Genomic DNA, 25,727 nt, shown 5'->3' on the forward strand with positions numbered 1-25,727 from the left:
ATCTAAGGACCAGTATGTTGCAATACTATCGATTTTTGTTCTTGCGTTTAGATATGCTTTAATTACAGAAGTCTCAAAAAGGACACAAACAAATTCAATAATCTCACAGAATTATTTCCACCACCAGTGCTGAACTGGTTTTGACTCCTGGCCATCACACCTTGTTTGAAATCTATTTCAAAACCATGGGCAATTTATATGGAGTTACATCTGCCCTACAACAGCCTCCACTTTTCTAGGAATGCTTTCCCTAATAGTTTGGTGTGTCTGTGGGAATTTATGCCCATTCAGGTGAAAGAACATTTGTGAGGTCAAATACTTATGTTGTATGAAAACACCTGGCTTACAACTAGCAATCCAGTTGATTCAAAATATGTTCAGTAGAGTTGGGGTCGGGGTTTTGTGTAGACCACTCAAGTCTTTCCACACCAAACCCATCAAACCATGTCTTTGTGGACCTGGCTTTGTACACAGAGGGACAGTCATGCTAGAAGACAAAAGGGCCCCAATACTTTTGCCACAAACTGCAAGTGCACAACTGTCTACAATGTCCTTTCTAGTAGCATTAACTGTACCCGCCACTGGAAACACCTGACCTCAAATTTTTTTTGCAGATCCTAGTTCTATTGGTCACACAGAGTATGTTAACTAGAGATATATTAGTACTTGGACAATCACAACTGTAGGGTTGCAAATTATAGTACCATGGCCTGGTGTGCTTTGGGCACTGTGCTAGTGGCTGATGAGTTTTTTTCATTACTTGATGACAGGTCCTCTTTAGTGTATCTTATCTTATAGAATCTGATTTATTCGTTGCTGGGAGAAGCACTTAACAGAAGTAACTGGAAGGATCGAATTGTTGCATGCAGAGCCCTCTCCCGTCTTCATGGGGACACCAGCCGGGTAAGCATTCCTAATAGAAAACATTAAAAAGCTACCAAAGCTAAATCTGGAGAAGAGAATATGTTAATATTTTATTCAGCTTCTGATATGTTACATGGAAGCATTTTACAAACTATCACACAGGAATCAGCAAGCAACACTTGGAGATTTAAAAAAATATAATGGGCCTCAGGAATAAAAGAGTATATGAAAGAATAACTAACTGTGTTGCCCAGAAAAATCATTCCAAACCTCCCTTATATTTTCTGGATAACATAGAGACATACAAAGAAAAACCTAGTTCGCTGATACAGGCCAAAACACCTGTATCAGATCTCCCGCTGATCGGAAGTAGGTAGGTATAAGGGTGCATGGGAAGGTAAGTGTCAGCTATTTGGCTTATGTTAGTTAAAAATATAGCTTACCTTGAAACACTAATTAAGGTGGTACTAAATGATAGGTAAGAAGATACCCAAGGCTGCTTTGTTAGTTGCTAATGTGTTTGTAGATTTTGGATTCTTGAGTTTTTAACCAGCCTGGTAAGTACCGTATTTATCGGCGTATAACACGCACTTTTTTCCTCTTAAAATCAGGGGGAAAATCATGGGTGCGTGTTATACGCCGGTCCCCCCCCGCTGATTGTGAGCGGAGCGAGCGCCGGTGTCTTGCCGAGAAAGTTCTCCCGGCGGATAAGGACCACCCCACTATGAGAGGAGCCGAGAAGAGCTGAGAGGAGCCGAGGACCGGCTCTGTGTATCTCGGTGGCACCATTTTCAAACTGCAGTGACACTGACAAGTCACTGCAGTTTAACTGCAGCCTGGGCAAGGCTGCAAATGTCGCTGACAAGGCTGCAGATGGACACTGACAAGACTGATGCGGCTGCAGATGGACACTGACAAGACTGATGCGGCTGCAGATGGACACTGACAAGACTGATGCGGCTGCAGATGGACACTGACAAGACTGATGCGGCTGCAGATGGACACTGACAAGCCTGCAAGGCTGCAGATGGACACTGCTAAGGCTGCAAATGACACTGGCAAGGCTGCAAGGCTGCAAATGACACTGACAAGGTAGCAAATGACACTGACAAGGCTGCAAATGACACTGGACAAGCATGCAGATGGACGCTGTGCAAGGCTGCAGATGGACACTGATAAGGCTGCATTGATGGGCATTTAAATGTAAGTTTTTTCCTTAAAAACTTTTTTCCTTAAAATTCCCTCCTAAACCTGGGATGTGTTATACGCCGATAAATTTTAGGTTTGCTAGCAACACATACAGCTGAAGCCTAGAAGTGCAGTAGACTCTTTGATTTACACAGTGACCAACATGATTATGTTTCAGCATAATGTCTTCCCTCTCATTATCCACAATGGCAGATCCTGTGGCTTGGCAATTTGGAGCATTTATAAAGGAGGAGCACTGGAGTTCTAGGCCAAACTTCACTCTAGATAGACTGGATCACCACAAAACAAAGCAATGGGAGCGCTGACTCCACAGCTATGGGATGTATGGGGCTTGTTTTTTTTCTGGATAAAGGATGTTATCAGTTCGAAAGAAGAATGGGAAAAAGCCATCTGGGTGCTAATGCAACATGAGTTCTTTCAGATACTTTTGTAAAAGAGGCCCACTTTTTATAATTCAGGGTTTTACATACTTTACATTTTTAGAAAAATCTTCTCTCCTTACCCTGGCTTCACCACTCTCGTTGTTTCATCATTTCATCCCATATAAATTGAACACACACCACTGAGCAGTATACATCACGTGGGTGTCACCTACAAATAGCTGTACTTTTGGTTTGAATGTGTTCTTGAAGCTGAGTTCACTTATGCTGCAGGCGCGGTTCACAGCATGGGGTCTGGTGCATCCCTGTTCACCGATTCAGGTGCAAATCAGGTCTGAGTTTTTGCCTGAATTTGTGCCTGAATCAGAACCAAAGGCGCACAGCACCCTTTTTAAATATGGACCACAGCCGCCCCGGAGATGTGTGAACCGGCTCCATTGAGAGGCGGTCACACTCTCCTGTCATGCGAAATTGGATGCGAGGAAACCCTCATCCAATTCGTATATGTGTGAACCCAGCCTAAGGATCCTCTATATATACTGATGTTCTGGTTTAGGCAATTTCCTTCTCGATTACAAAATGAGTCCATTTCCATTGAGGTCTTTTTGGATTGCCTGATTTTGTGTTTTGTGTCTCTAGGACCTGAAGAATAAACTAAGCCATCTGATGTGGAATGACTGGAGTCCTGGTGTGCGTTGGGCAGCTGCCAAAGCACTGGGCAGTCTTGGTCAAGGAAAGGAAGTGCATGACCAATTAAGGTGGGAATGGCAGTGGGTATAGCCATGTCTGCATGGGTGATAGAAAGAGTATTTTTATCTTAGGAGGATATGCTGTGCCTAGTGTAATGGTGCTAATAAAAGTTATTCGACATGACTAACTAACTGGGTCATTTTGGAATCTGAGCACCCATTACAACAGTACTCTGTGGGTCTTGCTCCTAATAGTCTTCAGTTGCTCATTGTCTTTTCCAGAAATCTGCAGAGAGCTTGAAAGAAAAGTCAACACTGACACTGTTATTAGTGCTGTATCTTTGGTGAGATACATGTTATTGGTGTTTCTTATTACAACACTAGGCCTGAACATGTGATTGTAGAAGGAATGCCCTACCACTGTTGCAACAGTTGCACCAGTATGGTCTATCTCAATACCTACAGAACATAAACAGGTTAGAACAGCCTTTTTCAACCAGGGTGCCTTGGCAAAATGCCCCAAAATTGTGTACAAGCCAGTGGGTCGATCAAGTCTACTTTTTTGGTACTCAAAGCCACAGGTTTCATTGATTTTGAAGTTGATGTGTTGAAAGCAGAAAAAATGTGCAAATATAAAGATCTGAGCAACTTTGACAAGAGCCAAATAGTAAGGCTCGATTCACACAGGGGCAACACGACTTCAACGCGACTTTGCAACACGACTTCAACGCGACTTCAACGCGACTTGTGGATCCGACTTTGCCCTGCGACATGTGTCCGACTTTCAATGAACGGGGATCCGACTTGGATCCCCGCCACTGTGTTTGGTATGAATCTTTAGGGGGAACTCTGCGCCAAATTTTAAATAAAAAACCGGCATGGGTTCCCCCTCCAGGAGCATACCAGGCCCTTGGGTCTGGTATGGACCTTGAGGGGAACCCCCTACGCCGAAAAAAACGGGTCCCCCCAATCCATACCAGACCCTTATCCGAGCACGCAGCCCGGCCGGACAGGAATGGGAGTGGGGACGAGCGAGCGCCCCCTCCCTCCTGAACCGTACCAGGCCGCATGCCCTCAACATGGGGGGTTGGTGCCTTGGGGGAGGGGGCGCGTTGTGGGCCCCCCCCCCAAAGCACCTTGTCCCCATGTTGATGAGGACAAGGGCCTCTTCCCGACAACCCTGGCCGTTGGTTGTCGGGGTCTGCGGGCGGAGGGCTTATCAGAATCCGGGAGCCCCCTTTAATAAGGGGGCCCCCAGATCCCGGCCCCCCACCCTATGTGAATGAGTATGGGGTACATCGTACCCCTACCCATTCACCTAGGGAAAAAGTGTCAATTTAAAAAAAAACACTACATAGATTTTTAAAGTATTTTATTAGACAGCTCCGGGGGTCTTCTTCCGACTTCGGGGGTCTCTCCGGTTCTTCTCCACGCTCTCCGGATCTTCCTCCGGGCTCCTCCGCTCTCTTCTGCCGCTCTTTTGCTAAAGCGGAGGAGCCCGGTCTTCCGTCTTCTGCCCTCTCCTCTTCTTCTGATGTTGACACGACGCTCTCTCCGGCTAGAATGCTCTCTGTGCGCTCTGCTCTGACTTATATAGGCGGTGACCCCGCCCCCTTATGCCGTCACAGTCTCTGGGCATGCTGGGACTATGACTGCATAAGGGGGCGTGGTCATTGGGTGATGACCACGCCCCCTAAAACGTCACAGTCCCAGCATGCCCAGGGACTGTGACGGCATAAGGGGGCGTGGTCACCACCTATATAAGTCAGAGCGGAGCGCTCAGAGTGCATTCCAGCCCCAGAGAGCGTCGTGTCAACATCAGGAGAAGAGGGCAGAAGGCAGAAGATTGAAGACCGGGCTCCTCCGCTATAGCAAAAGAGCGGCAAAAGAGCAGAAAATAGCGGAGGAGCCCGGCAGAAGACCCGGAGAGCGCGGAGAAGAACCGGAGAGACCCCGAAGTCGGAAGAAGACCCCCGGAGCTGTCTAATAAATTACTTTAAAAATCTGTGTAGTGTTTTTTTTTAAATTGACACTTTCCCTAGGTGAATGGGTAGGGGTTCGATGTACCCCATACTCATTCACATAGGGTGGGGGGCCGGGATCTGCGGACCCTCTTATTAAAGGGGGCTCCCGGATTCCGATAAGCCCACAGACCCCGACAACCAACGGCCAGGGTTGTCGGGAAGAGGCCCTTGTCCTCATCAACATGGGGACAAGGTGCTTTGGGGTGGGGGGGCCGCAGCGCGCCCCCCTTCCCCAAGGCACCAACCCCCTCATGTTGAGGGCATGCGGCCTGGTACGGTTCAGGATGGGGGGGGGGCGCTGGCTCGTCCCCCACCCCCATTCCTGTCCGGCCGGGCTGCGTGCTCGGATAAGGGTCTGGTATGGATTGGGGGACCCCCCACGCCGCTTTTTCGGCGTAGGGGGTTCCCCTCAAGGTCCATACCAGACCCAAGGGCCTGGTATGCTCTTGGAGGGGGAACCCATGCCGGATTTTTATTTAAAATTTGGCGCGGAGTTCCGCCTCAAGATCATCTGAGCACAAGTCGCATGCCGAAGTCGGATCATGCGAGACGGCGATCCGACTTCAATGATAGTCAATAGGCTGAAGTCGGATCAAAGTCGGATCAAAGTAGTACAGGGAGTACGCTCTGAAGTCGGAGCGACTTCAGTAGTGTCTATTAAGACGCTCCCATTCACTTAAATGTGAATCTCTTTCTGGGGCGACTTGGGGCGACTTGAGGGCGTACAAGTCGGATCCCAAATCGTCCCAGTGTGAACCGACCCTAAAGGCTACCGTTAGAAGATACAATGGAATCTGCTAAAATCCTTGCATAGTATAGTTTACCTGGGACATGAATATATAACTGAAGTTTGACTTTATTATTTTCAGGAAACACCTAGAAGGTGACAGTTGGAAGTCAAAGGTGGAAGCTTTGTCTCTCATTGGTTGCCTACAGATTATGACAGCCCAGCTGTTTCCAGGATTCCTGCAGTGTTTTACTAATGACTTTGCTGCAGTTCGCAGACAGGCCTGTCGCACTGCAGGTGTACTTCACATTAAAGATGAGATGGTAAGGCTTAGCTTTCACTTGTTGTTGGGAATCGGTAAAAAAATGCAGCCGAGCTGCATGCTTACCTCCCCCCCAAACTGCTCACCCTTAAACTGCAAAAGCAGTGGACAGAGGTGTACACGTGGTGCGACCGCAATGCTTTGAAGACATCACGCCACAGCAAAAATGATTCCACCCTCAGGCAGGCAGTACCGTCTCTTTTAATCATGTGCAATGCAGTTTGGGTTACTTGCTCTGCACCTCCTCCATTTAGAAAAAAGCCATGCATTCCTTTTGAAGAGTGCGAGGCACTGGGTGATTGGAGGAGGAGTGGATGAATGTCACGATCTTCCCTCCTCCAGTCACAGAATTTCTGTTGATTACCTGTGGATCCTGCCAGTTGATCCATTATATTTCCACCTCCTTTACCTGGATGACAAGACTGTTTAGGTTCTTCCACATGGGCTTTGTCCATTCCTTTCAGAATCAACATCACACCACAGCAAAAATAGTGCCCCATGTTGCATTCGGCAGACAGTACCATCTGCCAAACATGACCCATTTAACCGTGTGCATTGCAGTTTTGGTTACTCTCTTTGCACCACCTTCATTCAGAAAATAACCTGCATTCTTTTCAAAGAGTACAAAGCCACACATCCACATAGATTATTATTATTTTTTAATTCAGTATTATCAGTATTAAGCAGAATGCCAAACCTTATGATTTACATAGTGTATTATATTCTTTTTCTCTTAGGGACAGTATACCTACATATATAGAATTTTTGACAAATACCTAGTCTTTAAGCTAACAAAACAAACATTTTACATTGTTTAGCTGTTTTGTTGGTGGCTTAGCGTTTATTCAGATCAAGCAATAAATCATCTACAACTTTATAATGATTACTCTGACTCAGAATTGTTATGTGTTTTGAACTTATACTCTTCTTGTAGGTGATGGAACACCTCTACCACATGATTCAGTATGATCCAGTATGGAAAATCCAAGCGCAGGCAATCAGAGGTTAGTAGCTGTCCAATCTACCAATCTAAACGGCCAAGATGCCATTGCTAACTGCTCATCCTGCAAATGCTAGTTGCCTGGCTGTCACAATGGTGTTCTGGCTTTAAAGTTTTATGTCTCCAACCCAGAACAAGTATGCAGATGAGGGTCTCTGATGTATCTGCTATGCATACTGGTTTTAGCACAGTGACTAAGAAAGTACACAAGCCAGAACTTATATTTTTTAGAGAGAGGTTAATAATAGCAGCTTCTTGCTTCCATAGATAACTGTACTTGTAGTAAAGTTATCCTTTGAATAACCCTATTCTCCCCCAGCATCGCTCCAAATATCCTCGTAGGTCTTCAGTGTACAGCCAGACCATACCTGCAGGTAATCTCCATTCATTTCTATAGAAAGGCAATCCACTATTAGTCCCAATGACCTGAAATGAATAGAGATGGAATTATTAAGGGTTTTTATTGTAAAAGCATGGCCCAGCAGGCCACACAGCAAACATATGCGAGACGCTGGGATAGGTAATTGTTGGATTTTGGGGGGAGGATCATAAAGGATAGCTTAATTAAGTTATTCTATTCCAGCAGTTTTGTGACCACAGTTTACTTGTTGTGAGATAGCCAGCTCACCGATCTTCACTTCAGCAGCACTGTTTGGTCAAAAACAGGAGCTGCATCACACTGACACTTTCTTTTTCATACTGTTGCCATAATAATAATAATAATAATAATAATAATAATAATAATAATAATAATTTTCAGTGCAAATACATGTGCACTGCAGCAAAGCCTAATTGACTGCTAACATTGGCCCTCTATCTTCCATTCCAATTTCAAGTTATAGAGACATCAATAAAATTTCAGGTTCCTACACTGGCTACATTTAAAATACATTTTTTGAGTTATTATTGAGTAGATACCTACCATAATTTGTGTTTTTAAATCTCCGTGCAGTTCATATTTCAAAATTGCAAGATTGTTTGTGATTTCTTGTTATACTTAGTGGACATATGTGCATGTACTATTTATTTTGTTCAGTGTCAGTAAAAAGTCTGCTTGATTGCATTGGTCCATTGTGTTGATCTTTTAAAATATTTTAGCTCTAGGACAAATAGGACATATTACATCTCAGGTGAAAGAACTCCTCCTGTGGGCCATGAAGCTGGAGGAGCCAGGTATCCGAATAGAGGTATATAACTGCATCGCTATGTTGCAGCTCTGTGACTCTGAAGTTCAGTATGCTCTACAGGACAGGCTGACACTGGAATCCCATGGGATGGCCAATAGGTGAGTGTGTCTTTAAAGTCCAAAACTTTCACAAGGGTAGCATTGGGGGTTATTTACGAAAGGCAAATCCACTTTGCACTACAAGTGCACTTGAAAGTGCAGTCGCTCTAAATCTAAGGGGTGGATCTGAAATGAGTGGAAGCTCTGCTGATTTTATCATCCAATCATGTGCAAGCTAAAATGCTGTTTTTTTATTTTCCTTGTGTAGCACTAACTCTCGGTGGAGCTGCTGGTTTAAGCAGGCTTGTTACCTTCACTCTCCTTCCCTCTGTTTTAACGGCACCGGGTCTAGGGTTCCGTTGAGTTTACCTCTGAACGATACACGCACCAACACTTGAATACGTTTTCAATGCTTTATTAAACGATTTACTAAGGAAGTAGCAGGAAAGAGGCAGAAGGGAAACTGCAGAAGAAACTCAAATATCTTCTTGTAAGGTTCTTAACAAATGTCCTGGTAGAATTTGGATATTACAATAGAATGCGCTCCCCTCCTGGGACACACTCTTTGCTCACCTGGATAGGCCTCTCTCACTTGCCTAGCAGCCAGTATGTAGCACGAACAAAAGTCTCTGCCATAGACTTGTTTGGGATAAACCTGTACGATCCTCTGCCACAGAATGTATCGGTTTTCTGTAATGAACGTCAGTCATAGTGCTTGAACCTTTAAGCCAACCCGGCAACACTATGCTGTATAGTTACTTTTAGGATACGTCCTCCAACCGAGTCACCAGGCCCCTCTCCAGACCAGCACGCTGCGTGATCCTTCCATGACGGGTCCTCCCCTGGGATCTCCCCGGTTGTCCAGCTTCTTCCCTTCTGGATAGACAGCTCAGGACCATTCCTCGGCTGCTGTGGTAGGCCCCAGACAAGCTTCTGGGCCCACCCCTGCGCCGCAGCGACGTGGGCCTCCAGAACGGAGGACCACGAGATTGCTCGCTAACGCATACCTGTTGGCCAGGAGGGCCAGCAGGTGGCTGTAAAGATGAACCCCACAACATGGCGTCTGTCCCATAAATACCCTCGCCCAGAATGCAACTCGGAGGACCGCCTCCACCGAGTTGTCTCTGGGACAGTTGAGCATCCATACGCTTCGACACGTTGCCCTTCCAACACTGACCAGTGATAACAGCGACACCCTCCGGTCAGCCTGGAAACACACACAACGTCAGCCAAGCTGAAACAGAGGCAATCTTAACCTATTTAACGAACAAGTTACTAAATTTACCTAACATATGGTAGATCGCAAATCTACCAGCGCTACATACTCCCCCCACTACAGTAGACGTTGTCCCCAACGTCTGTCCAAAAACAGTAACAGTAACTCCCAAGCCTGGGAGTAAGTATTTGAATTTCTTATAACTTGGATAGACAAAGAGAGAGGAAAAGACAGTGGAAAGATACTATAAGACTTACATCTATAAAACATTATGTTCACATCCGCAAACAAAACCATCCTACGATTTGCATAATCTCACTATCTATCTTAGCTGTAAAGCCTCCCAGCTTGATAGGAGATCCAATAATTCCTGAAAAGGAAAACTTATTAAACACACACACACATATATATATACTGTACAACATTAGGAGCAAAGCCTCATTTTTAGAGAAAATGAGCCTCTCTTCCTTTTATCCATATCGGAGTAAACTTAAGGAGTCCATCCCTGCACTATGATCTCTTTAAATGGAAAAGTCCAGCTAGCAAAGAGTCTTTGAATTTGAAGACGTCAAGATGAACATTATATTTTGATCACGAAGATCTCTCTACACTGATACTAACTAACTAACCCAAAGTTCTTTTGTCCAGTCACCAATAAAACCGGGGATCTGCCACTGTCAGTGTTTTTCCCGTTTTATCCACAGTGGTAATGAAATAAACAACATCATCTTTTCCGGGCCTGCAGATAATCACTTTGTCAGCATAGATGTGCCGACCGAAGTTCCAGTGCATAAAACATCCACTAAAACGTTCATCCATCTTAACAGAACATCCAATCTTTCGGAAAGGCTTAGGCACAGACAAATAGTCCCAAACAGCTTCACTGTACCAAAGTTCCCGATTAGTTTCAATCACCTGCATTATATCCTGGGGCACATAGGGGAACTCCAAACCATACTCGGCAGCGACACGCTTGTTTAACATCCTCTGCAAATGTGCAAGTTTGGGCAAAGATCTGTCTCTCCCCATACCAGGCGGCACACAGGAATCCAATGATTTGCTCACCATAGACCCAGCCGGTGTCTGTAGTGAACTAGCAACTTTTGGCAAAGTCCCGGTAACAGTACTGTGTGGCTCCACACAGGGTGACATCTTCCCGGAACTCAGGGCTGTCCATTCAGGGAAAGTCATAGTAGAAGCAACATCTTGACCTTGTGACCATAACAGCTCTTGTGACATAGTTTCAAATAGGTCATCATCCCCGGAAAGATCCGACATGGATTCTAATTCCGAGTCTCCCAACTCTTCTGTTGGTAGATATTTACTCACAGTCCCAGATACATTCCCCATCAGTGGCTTACCCGTTCCTGACGTGGACTCTGGTAGCTCCGGTTCAGGTAACCTCTGGGGTAGGCCTTGACCACGGCCACGGGAAGCCTTCACATATCCCACCTTCCTTTGAGTGGGTACAACAGGAGTAGGTGTAGTGGACGCAGAAATCAAAGTAATGTCCCCTAACGAGACGACAGCAGCAGTGTCTCTTTCCAGAACATTGTCAGCAACAACAGGCAAAGTGGTAGCCTGTCGTTCTCTCTCTCTGTAGCGGTAGCAGCTTCTACTGTGGCGATACCTGTTGCCCAATCTATCCGATAAGCACGGGGCGACGTGGTAGGTTGCTCCACCACAAACAAGTACTCTCCACATTGCGGACATCGGCCAAACAGATGGAGATGTACAGCCAATCCTTCACATCGGTGGCAGATCATACCAAGTCCCTCAATATCTCCTGAGGTGTACAGGACAAACCTCCCCTGCGGCTTCAAACGAACTCCAGTATCTGTAAGCAGAGTTCCAGATAGCACAGCATTCATCACGGTGCTTGTAGGGAACACTCTCGGCCCCATGATTGGCTGCATCGCCGGAAAAGACATGGCCACACTCTGATCTTCTCAGCACGATCACGAGGCCTTTCCTCTCCTCTGGCGCCAAACACATACACGCGTCCCACGCGGTAACAAGTAGGGTAGGCTCCTCCCACTTGTACTTCTGGTCACGTAGCTCCTGGGCCTTCACTGGCACCCGCCGTCTACGCATTTAGAAATAAAGTCCTGCAGTTTAACCTTTTCTCTTCCTGAAGGATTTTTTTTAAAGTCCAGCTCTCTCCGTAAACTCCCGGTAAAACACCTCTCTGGGTTGCGAGAATTGACGGTCAACAAATCCCGGACGCCGCCCCCACATGTAGCACTAACTCTCGGTGGAGCTGCTGGTTTAAGCGGGCTTGTTACCTTCACTCTCCTTCCCTCTGTTTTAACGGCACCGGGTCTAGGGTTCCGTTGAGTTTACCTCTGGACGATACACGCACCAACACTTGAATACGTTTTCAATGCTTTATTAAACTATTTACTAAGGAAGTAGCAGGAAAGAGGCAGAAGGGAAACTGCAGAAGAAACTCAAATATCTTCTTGTAAGGTTCTTGACAAATGTCCTGGTAGAATTTGGATATTACAATAGAATGCGCTCCCCTCGTGAGACACACTCTTTGCTCGCCTGGATAGGCCTCTCTCACTTGCCTAGCAGCCAGTACGTAGCACGAACAAAAGTCTCTGCCACAGACTTGTTTGGGATAAACCTGTACGATCCTCTGCCACAGGATGTATCGGTTTTCTGTAATGAACGTCAGTCACAGTGCTTGAACCTTTAAGCCAACCCAGCAACACTATGCTCTATAGTTACTTTTAGGATACGTCCTCCAACCGAGTCACCAGGCCCCTCTCCAGACCAGCACGCTGCGTGATCCTTCCATGACGGGTCTTCCCCTGGGATCTCCCCGGTTGTCCAGCTTCTTCCCTTCTGGATAGACAGCTCAGGACCATTCCTCGGCTGCTGTGGTAGGCCCCAGACAAGCTTCTGGGCCCACCCCTGCGCCGCAGCGGCGTGGGCCTCCGGAACGGAGGACCACGAGATTGCTCTCTAACGCATACCTGTCGGCCAGGAGGGCCAGCAGGTGGCTGTAAAAACGAACCCCACAACATGGCGTCTGTCCCATAAATACCCTCGCCCAGAATGCAACTCGGAGAACCACCTCCACCGAGTTGTCTCCGGGACAGAAGAGCATCCATACGCTTCGACACGTTGCCCTTCCAACACTGACCAGTGATAACAGCGACACCCTCCGGTCAGTCTGGAAACACACACAACGTCAGCCAAGCTGAAACAGAGGCAAACTTAACCTATTTAACGAACAAGTTACTAAATTTACCTAACATATGGTAGATCGCAAATCTACCAGCGCTACACTTGCATGTCCCCCTCGGATCTACAGCGACTTTACTTCCAAGTGCACTTTCAGTGCACTTGTAGTGCAAAGTGGATTTGCCTTTAGTAAATAACCCCCATTGTGTTTGTGTTTTGTTTTTATTACCATTTAGGCTAGGTTCACACTGCTGCAATCTGATTTTGATCTGACTTTCAGTGCAATTATGTAGTGCAATTTTGATGTGGTTTGCATAGTCTATGGGGCCAAAATTGTGATGGATTCGCACCAAAGCAGTACAGGAGTCTTTTGCAAAACAGTGCTTTGCTGAGTTGCATTGATGCGAACGGGCAACATTGAAAAAAATATGATTCACATTGTCATGCGATTCTGTGTGACTCAAGTTGCGTCAGAAACCACACTAGTGTGAATAGAGCCATAGTAGGGACATATATTTACTGCCTCACTCCCTCACTGGCCAACTGTATTGTGATGCCCACTTCCTACCCTAGTCATCTGATAAGCCTTAAAAACCCACTACTAAGATCAGACATTATATTCATTCATGGCATGCTAAGACTGGAGGCAGAGAGGCTGAAAGAGACAGTTTGCCCACTCTGCACCCGTATACAAAAATCAAACAACTGGAAGAGTACAGTAATCTTTCACCCTTCTCTGCTAGCATATCTGTTCTAGGGGCAGGAAACCAGAGTGGGTGAACTGTAAGTACATAGTACACTATTCCACCAACATAAAAGCACAAAATCTAAATGACTCAAAGCCTTATGGCCCTGGTAGGCCAGGTATATGTCTGTCACTAGCAGCCTTGCCATGCTAGGCCATGGTTTATGTTGGTTATGCAAATCTGGCTCTGACATTCAGTGCACTTTGGGTTTTATTTAATGCCAAATTACAGTGTGTAAGGTACAGTAACTCCATCCAATCAGGATAACTGATATACCTTCAGTAACCTAAAATCTGATTGGATGGATTGGGTTACTTCTAAAAAAAAAATAGAATATCATTAACCAATTCAGCCCCGGAAGAATTTACCCCCTTCCTGACCAGTGCGTTTTTTGCGATTCGGCACTGCGTCGCTTGCGTCACTGACAATTGCGCGGTCGTGCGACGTGGCTCCCAAACAAAATTGAGGTCCTTTTTTTCCCACAAATAGAGCTTTCTTTTGGTGGTATTTGATCACCTCTGCGGTTTTTATTTTTTGCGCTATAAACAAAAAATTTTTGAAAAAAAACGCATTATTTTTTACTTTTTGCTATAATAAATATCCCCCAAAAATATTTAAAAAAACATCAGTTTAGGCCGATACGTATTCTTCTACATATTTTTGGTAAAAAAAAAATCGCAATAAGCGTTTATTGATTGGTTTGCGCAAAAGTTATAGCGTTTACAAAATAGGGGATAGTTTTATGGCATTTTTATTATTTATTTTTTTTTTACTAGTAATGGCGGACGATCAGTGATCGTGACTGCGACATTATGGCGGACACATCGGACATTTTTGACACATTTTTGGGACCATTGTCATTTTTTCAGCAATCAGTGCTATACAAATGCACTGATTCCTGTGTAAATGACACAGGCAGTGAAGGGGTTAACCACTAGGGGGCTAGGGAGGGGTTAAGTATGTCCTGGGGAGTGTTACTAACTGTGGGGGGGCGTGGCTACGTGTGACACGTCACTGATCTGTGCTCCTAATCACAGGGAGTAGAGATCAGTGACACTGTCACTAGGCAGAGCGGGGAGATGCTTGTTTACATTAGCATCTCCCCGTTCATCCTCTTCGTGAGGCGATCGCGGGTATGCCCGCGGCAATCGAGTCCGCGGGACCCGCGACCCGACTCACAGAGCTCCCGGCCGGCGGCGCGCACGCAATGGCACGGCGGCAAATTCAAAGGGACGTGCGGGTACGCCCATTTGCCCAGCCGTGCCATTGTGCCGATGTACATCGGCGTGCACCGGTCGGGAACCGGTTAAAAAGTTAATTCATTTCAGTAATTCAAATCAAAAAGTACAACTTATATATTATATAGATTCATTACACACAGAGTAATATATATTTCAAGCATTTCTTTCATTTAATTTTGATTATTATCACTATGGGGGTTGTCTACTAAAGGAAAATCCACTTTGCACTGCAAGTGCACTTGGAAATAAAGTCGCTGTAGATCTGAGGGGGACATGCAAGGAGAATAAAAAACAACATTTTAGCTTGCACATGATTGGATGATAAAATCAGCAGAGCTTCCACTCATTTCAGATCTACCCCTCAGATTTAGAGCAACTGCATTTTCAGGTGCACTTGCAGTGCAAAGTGGATTTTTACCTTTCGTAAATAACCCCCCCTGTGTCTAATGAATCTATATAATATATGAGTTTCACTTTTTGATTTGAATTACTGAAATAAATTAACTGTTTGATGATATTCATTTTTTTTAGATGCACCTGTACATTTCACCTGTTAGAAAAATAATAATTTTTCAATTGTTAGTTTAAGTTCTAGTAATGAACCTGAAATGGTCAATGTATTGGAATCAGAAACAAAGCAATGCAATTCAATCAGCCTACAGTCCTGGTGTCATAGCAGGGACACAGAGAGGTGGCTGTCATAAGTACAACTGTCTTTCCTACTGATGGGGAAGCTGTGCAGTCTCTATTTACTTTTGCCTTCTGTTTTTACTTTTATCTTTTTTTCTTTAAATGACAGTTTATCTGATTATTTAGGGAGCTGAAAAAGACTCTGGATGCTTTAAACATGAAGCAAAGTGAGAACCAAGAGATGCTATTAATGATCAAGCAGCAAGTAAGTAAATGGAACCTGTGAGGCTATAAATATGGAAGCTGCCATTACTAACCTTTTATCACTGTGTGGGATACCAGGCCTGTCAGTCTCCTTGCTTCACTGTTTAGCAAGTCCCTCCTACAAGACAAGGTTTTAGACTTTTCACACTTCTATGACTCATTGAATGTGATGGGAAAATCCAAAATTTTAAGTCGTAACCAGAACAGGAAGAAAGGTGAAATCTTCCAAACAGGGCACTCTCTAAGAAGAGATTTCCCCTTGGAGAGATTTATTTTCTTTTCCTTTTTGTACAGGAACTTATTAATGGGACAAAAATGGCAAACATGTTGAAATACTTTTTAATTGTTACACTGCAGGTTAATTTGTAGGTTGTTTCTTTTGAATCGTCCACCAACCAAAATGTATTACTACCAAACCATAACTTTTCTTCAGTGTTTTATCTTCTCACAATCTCAGATCTTCCAAATGATGCATGTTTCTTCTGAAATTCTCCTATCCCATAGAGCAGTGGTTCTCAACCCTGTCCCCCCAACAGGCCATGTTTTGGGAATTTCTCTTAGATAAAATAGCTGTCCAAAATACCAAGCCATTGACTCCAATTTAAGTACCTGTGCAAGATGAAGGAAAATCTGCAAACATGGCCTGTTGGGAGTACTTGAGGACAGGGTTGAGAACCACTGCCATAGAGTTGTAGTGATCTCACTAGATAAAGGGGACCATCAGCTGCTGCTCCTGATGTCCTCGGAGGCTGTACATCTTATTCAGTATCTATAGTGCTACATAAGGTTTTTTTAGTGACTTTTGATACATTGCTGGAAATGGTAAAAGACTGGTAACATGCTATAGGTATAGTTGTATAAGGCTGGAAATAGGCTGCAAGAAACTGTTAGAGACTGGGGATATGTCATATGAGACTGCTATTATAGCCCCTTTAGAAATAAATGCTTATACTATTAACTTGTGAAGTTCGAGGGCCCCACCATAAGCACCAAAGGGCCACAGGTTGGGTACCCGGGCCTTGGAGCAGCATAAATTACCATTCAAAAAGTATGATATGCATGCTTTAGCACCAAATCCATTAGAACTCTCCATTAACAATCAGTTATTTGCTATTTGTTTTCACAGATGTCCAAGCTGTGTCAGAAAGAAGTGCTATTTCCTAAGATTCTGAAGTTGGAGGAGGATATGGAGGCAGGACATCAAGAAATAGAACTGCTGTTGCAGAAGACTCCCGACTGGAGAAATAAAATAATGGAACCTTTGTTTTTCTGTGATCTTGTTGACAAAGCATTCGCAGGTACTGTCTTCTGAAACACATTTCTGACCTGTCATTTATTGGGTTTATGATATTCCTAACTATAGAGCTCAACTTCATAGATAGTACTGAAACTTGCCCTATGTATAAAACATTTCTACAGAGTTTCTTCGCTTTAAATGATATTCCTCTTCTTTCAGACCACTTCATGCAGTAACCTAGAAAGCCAACAGTTACTATACCCCTCCCTTTACAAGCAAGGGCAAATCCCTTGCCCACTCTTGCTTAAAACCTCTCAGCAGACTAATGATGTTCATACAAGACTAGCTTCACACATAATTTGGATTGCATTTTAAACCGCATCAAATTCGCCTGACATGTAGGGCGGCACAGTGGTGTAGTGGTAGCACTCTCGCCTAGCAGTAAGAAGGGTTGCTGGTTCGAATCCCAACCACAACACTACCTGCCTGGAGTTTGCATGTTCTCTCTGTGCCTGCGTGGGTTTCCTCCGGGTACTCCGGTTTCCTCCCACACTCCAAAAGACATGCTGGTAGGTTAATTGGATCCTGTCTAAATTGTCCCTAGTATGTATGAATGTGAGTTAGGGACCTTAGATTGTAAGGTCCTTGAGGGTAGGGACTGATGTGAATGTACAATGTATATGTAAAGCGCTGCGTAAATTGACGGTGCTATATAAGTACCTGAAATAAATAAATAAATAAAAAATAAAACATGTGAAAGAACATTGTGCCAGTTCACATTAGTCTGGTGCAGCCGGAGTGCAGATTCAGTGCGGTCCGGCCCAGGTGCGAATTCAGTCCCATGTCATTCAGTTGTTGTGAACAGTATAAAATCGTGACCTGATACTGATGTAAACCTGACCTAATCCCGATCAAAAACTGACCTGAAGCCCAGAACTACAACTGTGAATTAGCTGTGAAAACAGAGCTTCAATTTGCACCGCATGTGTGTGAACCCAGCCTAAAGCCTGACAGTTGCAACTGATGCATGAAAATGCTTGAAGGGGACTACATATATTTCTTTTTGCACATACAGTTTTCCAAAAACTTTAAATATCTACCGTGCGTTGTGAAAGTATGTTTTTTCATCCACTCTGATGCATTGGCAGCCCAGAGGAATGTGCTGCCTTATCACACATTAACACTTTACATAAGTTGCCTTAGGCAATGTACCAGTGCAGATAGATGTGAAGGAGCTCTTAGACATTTGTCACCAAATTGATGCTCACCTCTTGTTCTCCTGGCATCTCTAAAACATTGGATTTCCCATCACTTTCTGTTTCAGTAATAATGATTACTACCAGTACAAATAGAGAAGGTGACTCTCCCCAGTGGGGACACAGACTGCAGCAAAAACCCAAATATACAAATAGCTAGCACACCAGCTTTCAATGGAGAGCTAGCTGGCGTTCCAATAAAAACAGACTGACATTTCGGAGACGGAAGTCTCCTTATCAAGGTGATATACAGAAAGACAGTCTAACCCATTACTACTCCACCCACAATTAAAAAGATATATATGTTTTTCCTTTACATACTCCTGGGTAGTATAAATGAATACATATTATAAAGTATTTTCCGAAATATAGTTCTTTTATTACTGTCATTTATAGGCAAAAGGTATTCATCAGCAACCTCTGGATTAGAGTTGAAGAGTACAGACTCAGAACTACAGGTAAAGTTCAGAACATCTTTATTTGATTAATATTCATTAGTTCTGTAATTATCTGTGTGTGGTGGTTCAGTCTATTACAAAAAAAAAAAAAAAAAAAAGGATGTGTCTGGTTTTGGGTGCATTAGGCTTCATGTACATGGGATGTTTTTACAACCTCTCCTGAACGATTTTAACTGAACAGATAGTAACAGACATTTAAAACGTCCGTTTTTCCGTGTTTACATTCCGCATTTTTTTTTTTTAAATAGCTAAAAATGAAAAACACCTGTAAATGAAACGCGGCTAAACGCAAGTGACAGAGTTTAGTTTACACTCATTTACGTTAAGTTGTTACAGGCATTTGGTGTTTCAAATGCCTCTGAACATCCGTCCTGAACATTTTTTTTTGCATCTGAACTGCCTAGAAATGACCCTGTGTACATGTACTGATAAGATAACAGAGGAGAGTTCAGGGGCAGCTGAAAAAAAACACCCAACTGTTCTTAAACGTCCGTTTACCAGCTGCAGTGTACATGAGGCCTGACGGTACGCTGGCAGCCTGTTCCCCAATGAACACAATAGTGTGAAAGGGCCCCCTGCCAATTGATCATTTCTCGCTTGAAAAGCTAAGTTTAAATGATAGGAAATCTTATACTCTACAGTATGATATAAAAAAAAAAAAAAAATTTCGGGTTTACATCCACTTTAAGAGAAATCTGGAGGATTTAACACGCACAGCACCCTGACAGCATCAGCAGCTAATGACCAATTATATGTTACCTGGAATTTTTCTTTAACCACTTCAGCTCCGGATGAATTTACCCCCTTCCTGACCAGAGCACTTTTTGCGATTCGGCACTGCGCCGCTTTAACGGACAATTGCGCGGTCGTGTGATGTTGTTTTTTTCCCCGAAAATAGAGCTTTCTTTTGGTGGTATTTTATCGCCTCTGCGGTTTTTATTTTTTGTGCTATAAACGAAAAAAGACCGACAATTTTGAAAAGAACGCATTATTTTGTACTTTTTGCTATAAAAAATATATTCACATTTTTAAAAAAAAAAAACAATTTTTTTTCTCAGTTTAGGCCAATATGTATTCTTCTACATATTTTTGGTAAAAAAAAAAAAAAAATCGCAATAAGCGCATATTGACTGGTTTGTGCAAAAGTTATAGCGTCTGCAAAATAGGGGCTAGTTTTATAGCATTTTTATTATTATTATTTTTTTTTACTAGTAATGGCGGCGATCTGTGATTTTTATTGTGACTGTGACATTATGGCGGACACATCGGATGATTTTGACACATTTTTGGGACCATTGGCATTAATAAAACAATCAATGCTATAAAAATGCATTGATTACTGTAAAAATGTCACTGGCAGTTAAGGGGTTAACACTAGGGGGCGATCTAGGGGTTAACTGTGTTCCCTGGGAGGTGATTCGAACTGAAGGGGGAGGGGACTGACTAGAGGAAGTGACGGATCGTGGTTCCTAGCTAATAGGAACACACGATCTGTCACTCCTGTCAGAACAGGGAAGTGTGTGTTTACACACACTCATCCCTGTTCTGTGTCTCCTGGTCACAATCGCTCATGGCCGGCGCTCACCGTGACCATCAGCCACCAGCATCGGCACCCCCGCTGTGCAGCGGGTGCACGCCTTCTATCCCGACCCTGCGAGCTGACGTATAGCTACGACGGCTCGCGCAGGGGAGCCAACCTGCCGCAGTATAACTGCGGCAGTTGGTCGGGAGAATCGGTTAAATATGTACCTAGACACAATGGTTTTTGCATTCAGGCCGATATTCACTTTTTTGGAAGTATCGGGCACAAACATACCCGATTTTACCGCTATTGCTTCAAGGGGGCATCACCCCGATACCGTTCTTTAGAGCGGACGGTCGGCTTTAGGCCCCTTTCACACTGAGGCGCTTCTAAACCACCAGTAAAACACTGAGCGCTTTTGAAGAGCTTTCCATTCATTTTAATGGAGAGGGGTGTTTATTCACCGCCCTGCCAGAGCACTGCCCCAGTGTGAAAGCATTCATTGATTTTAATGGAAATAGGTTTTTGTGAGCTTTTCAGGAGCTTTTTTTAGTGTGAAAGAGCCTCAGTGTGAAAGGGGTCTTATTGTAATAACAACCGATGCCGCTTAGCATCCGCTCGGCTGTTCTTACAAGCAGTGGGAGGAGACATCCCCCCCTTCCGCTGCTCGTCGATGCCGAGTTTGGGTCTCCTATCTAGTAACCCGGAAGCAGTGTCATGACATCATTCCCGGATTACTGGCATCTTAAAGGCGCCAGTTTTAAAAATATAACGTACTCAAAAACACCGATCTTGACGTTTTGAATACTTTTAAGTGCACAGGAGGGGTTTGGGGTCTTATATACCCCCGATTCTGCCATAAAGAGTACCTGTCACTGCCTATTACTGTCACAAGGGATGTTTACACTCCTTGTGACAGCAATGAGTGATATAAAAAAAAAAAAAAGTGTAAAATTCGTTTTTTTAAAAGTACAGAATATCGGCACACAATATTGGCTATCGGTCTGAGAGGTGGCCGAAATATCGGTATCATATCGGCACCGAAAAAACGATATCGGTCGATCCCTAAATTGTACTATGACTTTCAAAATTAGAGCTTCTATTTTTTTGTTTGTTACTTATGCACAGGGTTTCTATTTTTATGTGTCTGTTTCTAAAAAGTAACCTTATTTTCAGGCACTAATGGAAAATGATTCAAGATCAATATCTCATCAAAGTGCAAGTTCACGGCCAAATATGTCCGAATCATCCAGTGCTGCAATAGGAAAGAATGCTTCGGCTCAAGAGAGCAACCCAGAGAATGAATACATTGCTCTCTAACTCCCTAAAAAAGGAGTGACACAGACACATCATCACCGTAAAAGAAACATATTTGGATTCCTCATAAATCACCATTAAGTTAAAGCCTAATTTGACTTTCAGTTTAAATCCGCTAAATAGAATCCAGATGCATCAAAACAAGAAGGTGTTTTAAGCTGGCCATACATGGATTAAAATCCTTCCAATTCAGCAGGAACGGTCCGAACTTCAAATCATCAGAAGTCCATCAGTCGACTTTTCATTAATGGGCTGGTTTGTATAGTCTTGCTCACTCGATCAGAGACTGTAGCCAATCGGCTACAACACTAATTAGTGTATTCTGAAGGTGGAGGGAGTCCCGTTTTCAGAACACAATGACACAGGGAAGAGGATTTTCCCATCTACCTGAAATGTGTTTCAGGTTTGTTTGAAAAAAAACAAAAAAAAAAAAAAAAACTCTCAGGTAAAAAAAATTTTTATTTTTTTGTTTTTTTACTAGGAGGCTGGAAAGCATTGCAAAGACTCCTGCAGACTTGTAAGTGTATAAGTGTATCGGTCTGTTTGTACCTCGTACAAGGAGAATGAATAATCATTTTAAATAGTGAAAGCGAGCAGGGGAAGAGAGGAGCGGGCAGCAGCTGCAGGAGTGGGAACATATTACATGTTTAACCCGAAAAACGGGTGGAACGTGTAACATGTTCCCAAAGGTGAACTTATCCTTTAAAGGCTTTCCAAACTTTTGGTTTTGATGAACTTGGAATATATTTAGGCGATTTAAACTGAAATTTTATTTTGGCTTTAAAATACATATTAATCTGTGAGGACAGTTGATTTTGTTATAGGATTTACATCTTAACTATTTTGTGATTTATCAACCTCGGACAAGCATGTATCAAGTAAAGCGTTAACTCCTAATCTGAATACTCTGTCCAGAACAGCATTTCACATGGCAGGGAAGCAAAGATGAGGATAAAGGCCCAGGAACATGCAGTTTAAAAAAAAAAAAGGGTTATGGCAGCTCCCATATTTCTATACCTACAGGTTTCCTCTAGGTCCATCTTAATCAAAAGTGTTACCTCCAGGCAACATAACATAAATACTATAATTATGAATTTGTTAAAAAAAAAAAAAATCTATTAAAATGTATTGTCCTGGGTTGGCCTCCTCTGATTCCCTTATCAACAGAACTCAGACTGGAAAAGGGAGTGGCAGCCCTAGTACTCAATGAAGCTGTGGGGGTGCCAACAGGGCCACCCACAGCTCCAATTTCATCCAATTCAGCAGGAATCAGACAAAATTTAAGTGTAATGAGCAAATATGGATACTCCCATGTGCATATGAAATTACTAGATTAACCAAAGAATGGAAATAAAATGCATGCTCAAACACATGAACGCATAATGATAACATCATATCAAGCTGATCTTTTTTACATGTATATCTAAGTCACTGAAAATACTGTACATTCCTTTTAAAGATAATGGTACAGTGCCTTGAAAAAGTATTCATACCCCTTGAAATTTTCCACATTTTGTCATGTTACAACCAAAAACGTAAATGTATTTTATTGGGATTTTATGTGATAGACCAACACAAAGTGGCACATAATTGTGAAGTGGAAGGAAAATGATAAATGGTTTTCAATTTGTTTTACAAATTACAAAGAAAAAGTGTGGCGTGCATTTGTATTCAGCCCTCTTTACTCTGATACCCCTAACTAAAATCTAATGGAACCAATTGCCTTCAGAAGTCACCTAATTAGTAAATGGAGCCTACCTGTGTGTAATTACATTTTTTAAGGCCAAGGAACACACCAGACATGTCAGGGATAAAGTTGTGGAGAAGTTTAAAGTATGGCTGGGATAAAACAAAAATATCCCAAACTTTTAACATCTCATGGAGCACTATTTAGTCCATCATCCAAAAATGGAGAGGAGTATGGCACAACTGCAAACCTACCAAGACATTACTGTCCACCTAAACTGACAGGCCAGGCAAGGAGAGCGTTAATCACAGAAGCAGCCAAGAGGCCCATGGTAACTCTGGAGGAGCTGCAGAGATCCATAGTTCAGGTGGGAGAATCTGTCCACAGGACAACTATTAGTCGTGCACTGCACAAATCTGCCCTTTATGGAAGAGTGGCAAGAAGAAAGCTTTTGTTTGCGAGAAGCTATATGGGGGACACAGCAAACATGTGGAAGAAGGTGCTCTGGTCAGATGAGACCAAAATTGAACTTTTTGGCCTAAAAGCAAAACGCTATATGTGGTGGAAAACTAACACTGCTCATCACCCTGAACACACTATCCCCACTGTGAAACATGGTGGTGGCAGCATCATGTTGTGGGGATGCTTTTCTTTAGCAGGGACAGGGAAGCTGGTCAGAGTTGATGGGAAGATGGATGGAACCAAATACAGGGAATTGTTAGAAAAAAACCTGTTAGAGTCTGCAAAAGACTTGAGACTGGAGCAGAGGTTCACCTTCCAGCAGGACAACGACCCTAAACATAAAGCCAGAGCTACAATGGAATGGCCTAGTCAAAGCCCAGACCTAAATCCAATTGAGAATCTGTGGCAAGACTTGAAAATTGCTGTTGACAGACACTCTCCATTCAATCTGACAGAGCTTGAGCTATTTTGTGAAAAGACTTGCAGCTGTAATTGCAGCGAAAGGTGGTCCTACAAAGTATTGACTCAGGAGGGCTGAATACAAATGCACTCCACACTTTTCACATATTTATTTGTAAAAAATTCTGAAAACCATTTATCATTTTCCTTCCACTTCACAATGATGTGCCACTTTGTGTTGGTCTATCACATAAAATCCTAATAAAATACATTTACGTTTTTGGTTGTAACATGATAAAAAGTGGAACATTTCAAGGGGTATGAATACTTTTTCAAGGCACTGTATTTGAGCACCAACTATGAGCCAGTCTAAAACTAGAAAGGGCCACTGCCTGCCATTTTCAATTGGGAAAAAATCAACAGTACATAAATGAATGAAATTGGTGTCTAGATGATGACATTCATACAACAAAGAAAATACTGAACCATGAAAAAAAAAAAAAAAAAAGAGTCTGAGTTGTTAGCAAAGTTTCAAAATTTATTTTTAAACACATATATACAAAAATACAACGAGGAAGTCTATTAAATACACAGGTTTAGAATACATGAATCTTTCAGATTTTTTAATACTGGAAGTGTAATGTAGGTCACAAGCCATCTTCTGTGGTAGCCAATCAAAATATGCATTTCATGAATCAAATGTATATTGAAATCTAATTGGATATTTATAGGTTACTGGGCTCTTGCACATTGTTAATAACTTATTAAAATCCCAACTCAAAACATAACTTTTTTTTTTTTTTTTGTAGAAAAGGTTAAAGGTTAAAACTTTTGTGATCTGTGACCCCATTATGCATATTTCCTGTCCTGGTGTCATCTCCTTGATGGGAAATCATAGACAGTACTAATACCTGAAAAAATTCCAACCCTTTCCCACTAAAAAAAAAAAGTTAAGACTTTAAATAAGGCTGCATACTTAACACACATACATTTACAGATTGTGAACCTGGACTATTAGTGGTGCAGGTTTTCAATTGATAAATAAGAAGTTGATGCTTTTATACTGCTGGAACTTGCTTGTGCATTGCCTGGGAAGTTTCCTTGGAGAAGGTTAATTTGTTTTTCTCTCCATGTTAAGATTTGCTCAGTCAATTCCTCTAAATCTGCCTCGAGAGATTCCATCCTTACCAAAGCCGTGTCCTGAAAAGAAGGTGAACACATCAGAATCCAAGATCCTTTAATCACAAAAGTAACTGGTTTATTAAAAACCAGAGAAAAAGTGTACATTGACTGCTTCTTGTTTGATATTTTTATTAACTTTCAAGAAAAGACAGAACATGGTACATACAATGCATCACCAAAGAAATTATTTTACATACAGCAGGCAAGGACGTACATTAAAAGTGAGCTTGGCCAGATAACATAAGCACATATCCCAACATTTTATGGGCCGCAAATGGAGAGAACATAATGAACTAGAGGAAAAAGAATAGAAGGAGGGGGAAAAAAAGAGAGGAGGGAAAAAAAAAGGGGGGGGGGGGGCTGGGGGTCCCAAGGTCCACATGCCCAGGGGCGAAAGACATACATTGATATAGTGTTAATATTTATTTCAGGTATGGCGCTGTCAGTTTACGCAGCGCTTTACATATACATTTTACAT

The 25,727-nt window shown here is 43.0% G+C and overlaps 2 protein-coding genes across 6 annotated transcripts in view; one reads left to right on the top strand and one right to left on the bottom strand.

The window, feature by feature from the left end:
- HEATR4 (HEAT repeat containing 4) overlaps nucleotides 1-25,727 on the top strand; it is a 74,144-nt gene that overhangs the window by 24,737 nt on the left and 23,680 nt on the right. For 3 of the 5 annotated variants that reach the window (XM_073609755.1, XM_073609756.1, XM_073609757.1), the window contains 9 exons: nucleotides 799-903; nucleotides 3,093-3,211; nucleotides 6,036-6,216; nucleotides 7,150-7,219; nucleotides 8,314-8,500; nucleotides 15,652-15,730; nucleotides 16,856-17,027; nucleotides 18,619-18,680; nucleotides 21,379-23,026. In XM_073609755.1, the coding sequence (XP_073465856.1) occupies nucleotides 799-903; nucleotides 3,093-3,211; nucleotides 6,036-6,216; nucleotides 7,150-7,219; nucleotides 8,314-8,500; nucleotides 15,652-15,730; nucleotides 16,856-17,027; nucleotides 18,619-18,680; nucleotides 21,379-21,522 (1,119 nt within the window). In that variant the 3' untranslated portion in view covers nucleotides 21,523-23,026. Of the gene's footprint in view, nucleotides 1-798; nucleotides 904-3,092; nucleotides 3,212-6,035; nucleotides 6,217-7,149; nucleotides 7,220-8,313; nucleotides 8,501-15,651; nucleotides 15,731-16,855; nucleotides 17,028-18,618; nucleotides 18,681-21,378; nucleotides 23,028-25,727 lie in introns of those variants that run through there. The other 2 variants (XM_073609759.1, XM_073609758.1) reach the window with 2 other exon arrangements.
- HAUS2 (HAUS augmin like complex subunit 2) overlaps nucleotides 24,585-25,727 on the bottom strand; it is a 28,376-nt gene continuing 27,233 nt past the window's right edge. Inside the window, exon 6 of the mRNA XM_073609761.1 lies at nucleotides 24,585-25,267. Coding sequence (XP_073465862.1) covers nucleotides 25,082-25,267 — 186 coding nt within the window. The 3' untranslated portion in view covers nucleotides 24,585-25,081. The remainder of the gene's footprint in view (nucleotides 25,268-25,727) is intronic.

The sequence above is a fragment of the Aquarana catesbeiana genome, linkage group LG13 (genome assembly GCF_042186555.1).
Source record: "Aquarana catesbeiana isolate 2022-GZ linkage group LG13, ASM4218655v1, whole genome shotgun sequence".
Classification (NCBI taxonomy): Eukaryota; Metazoa; Chordata; class Amphibia; order Anura; family Ranidae; genus Aquarana; species Aquarana catesbeiana.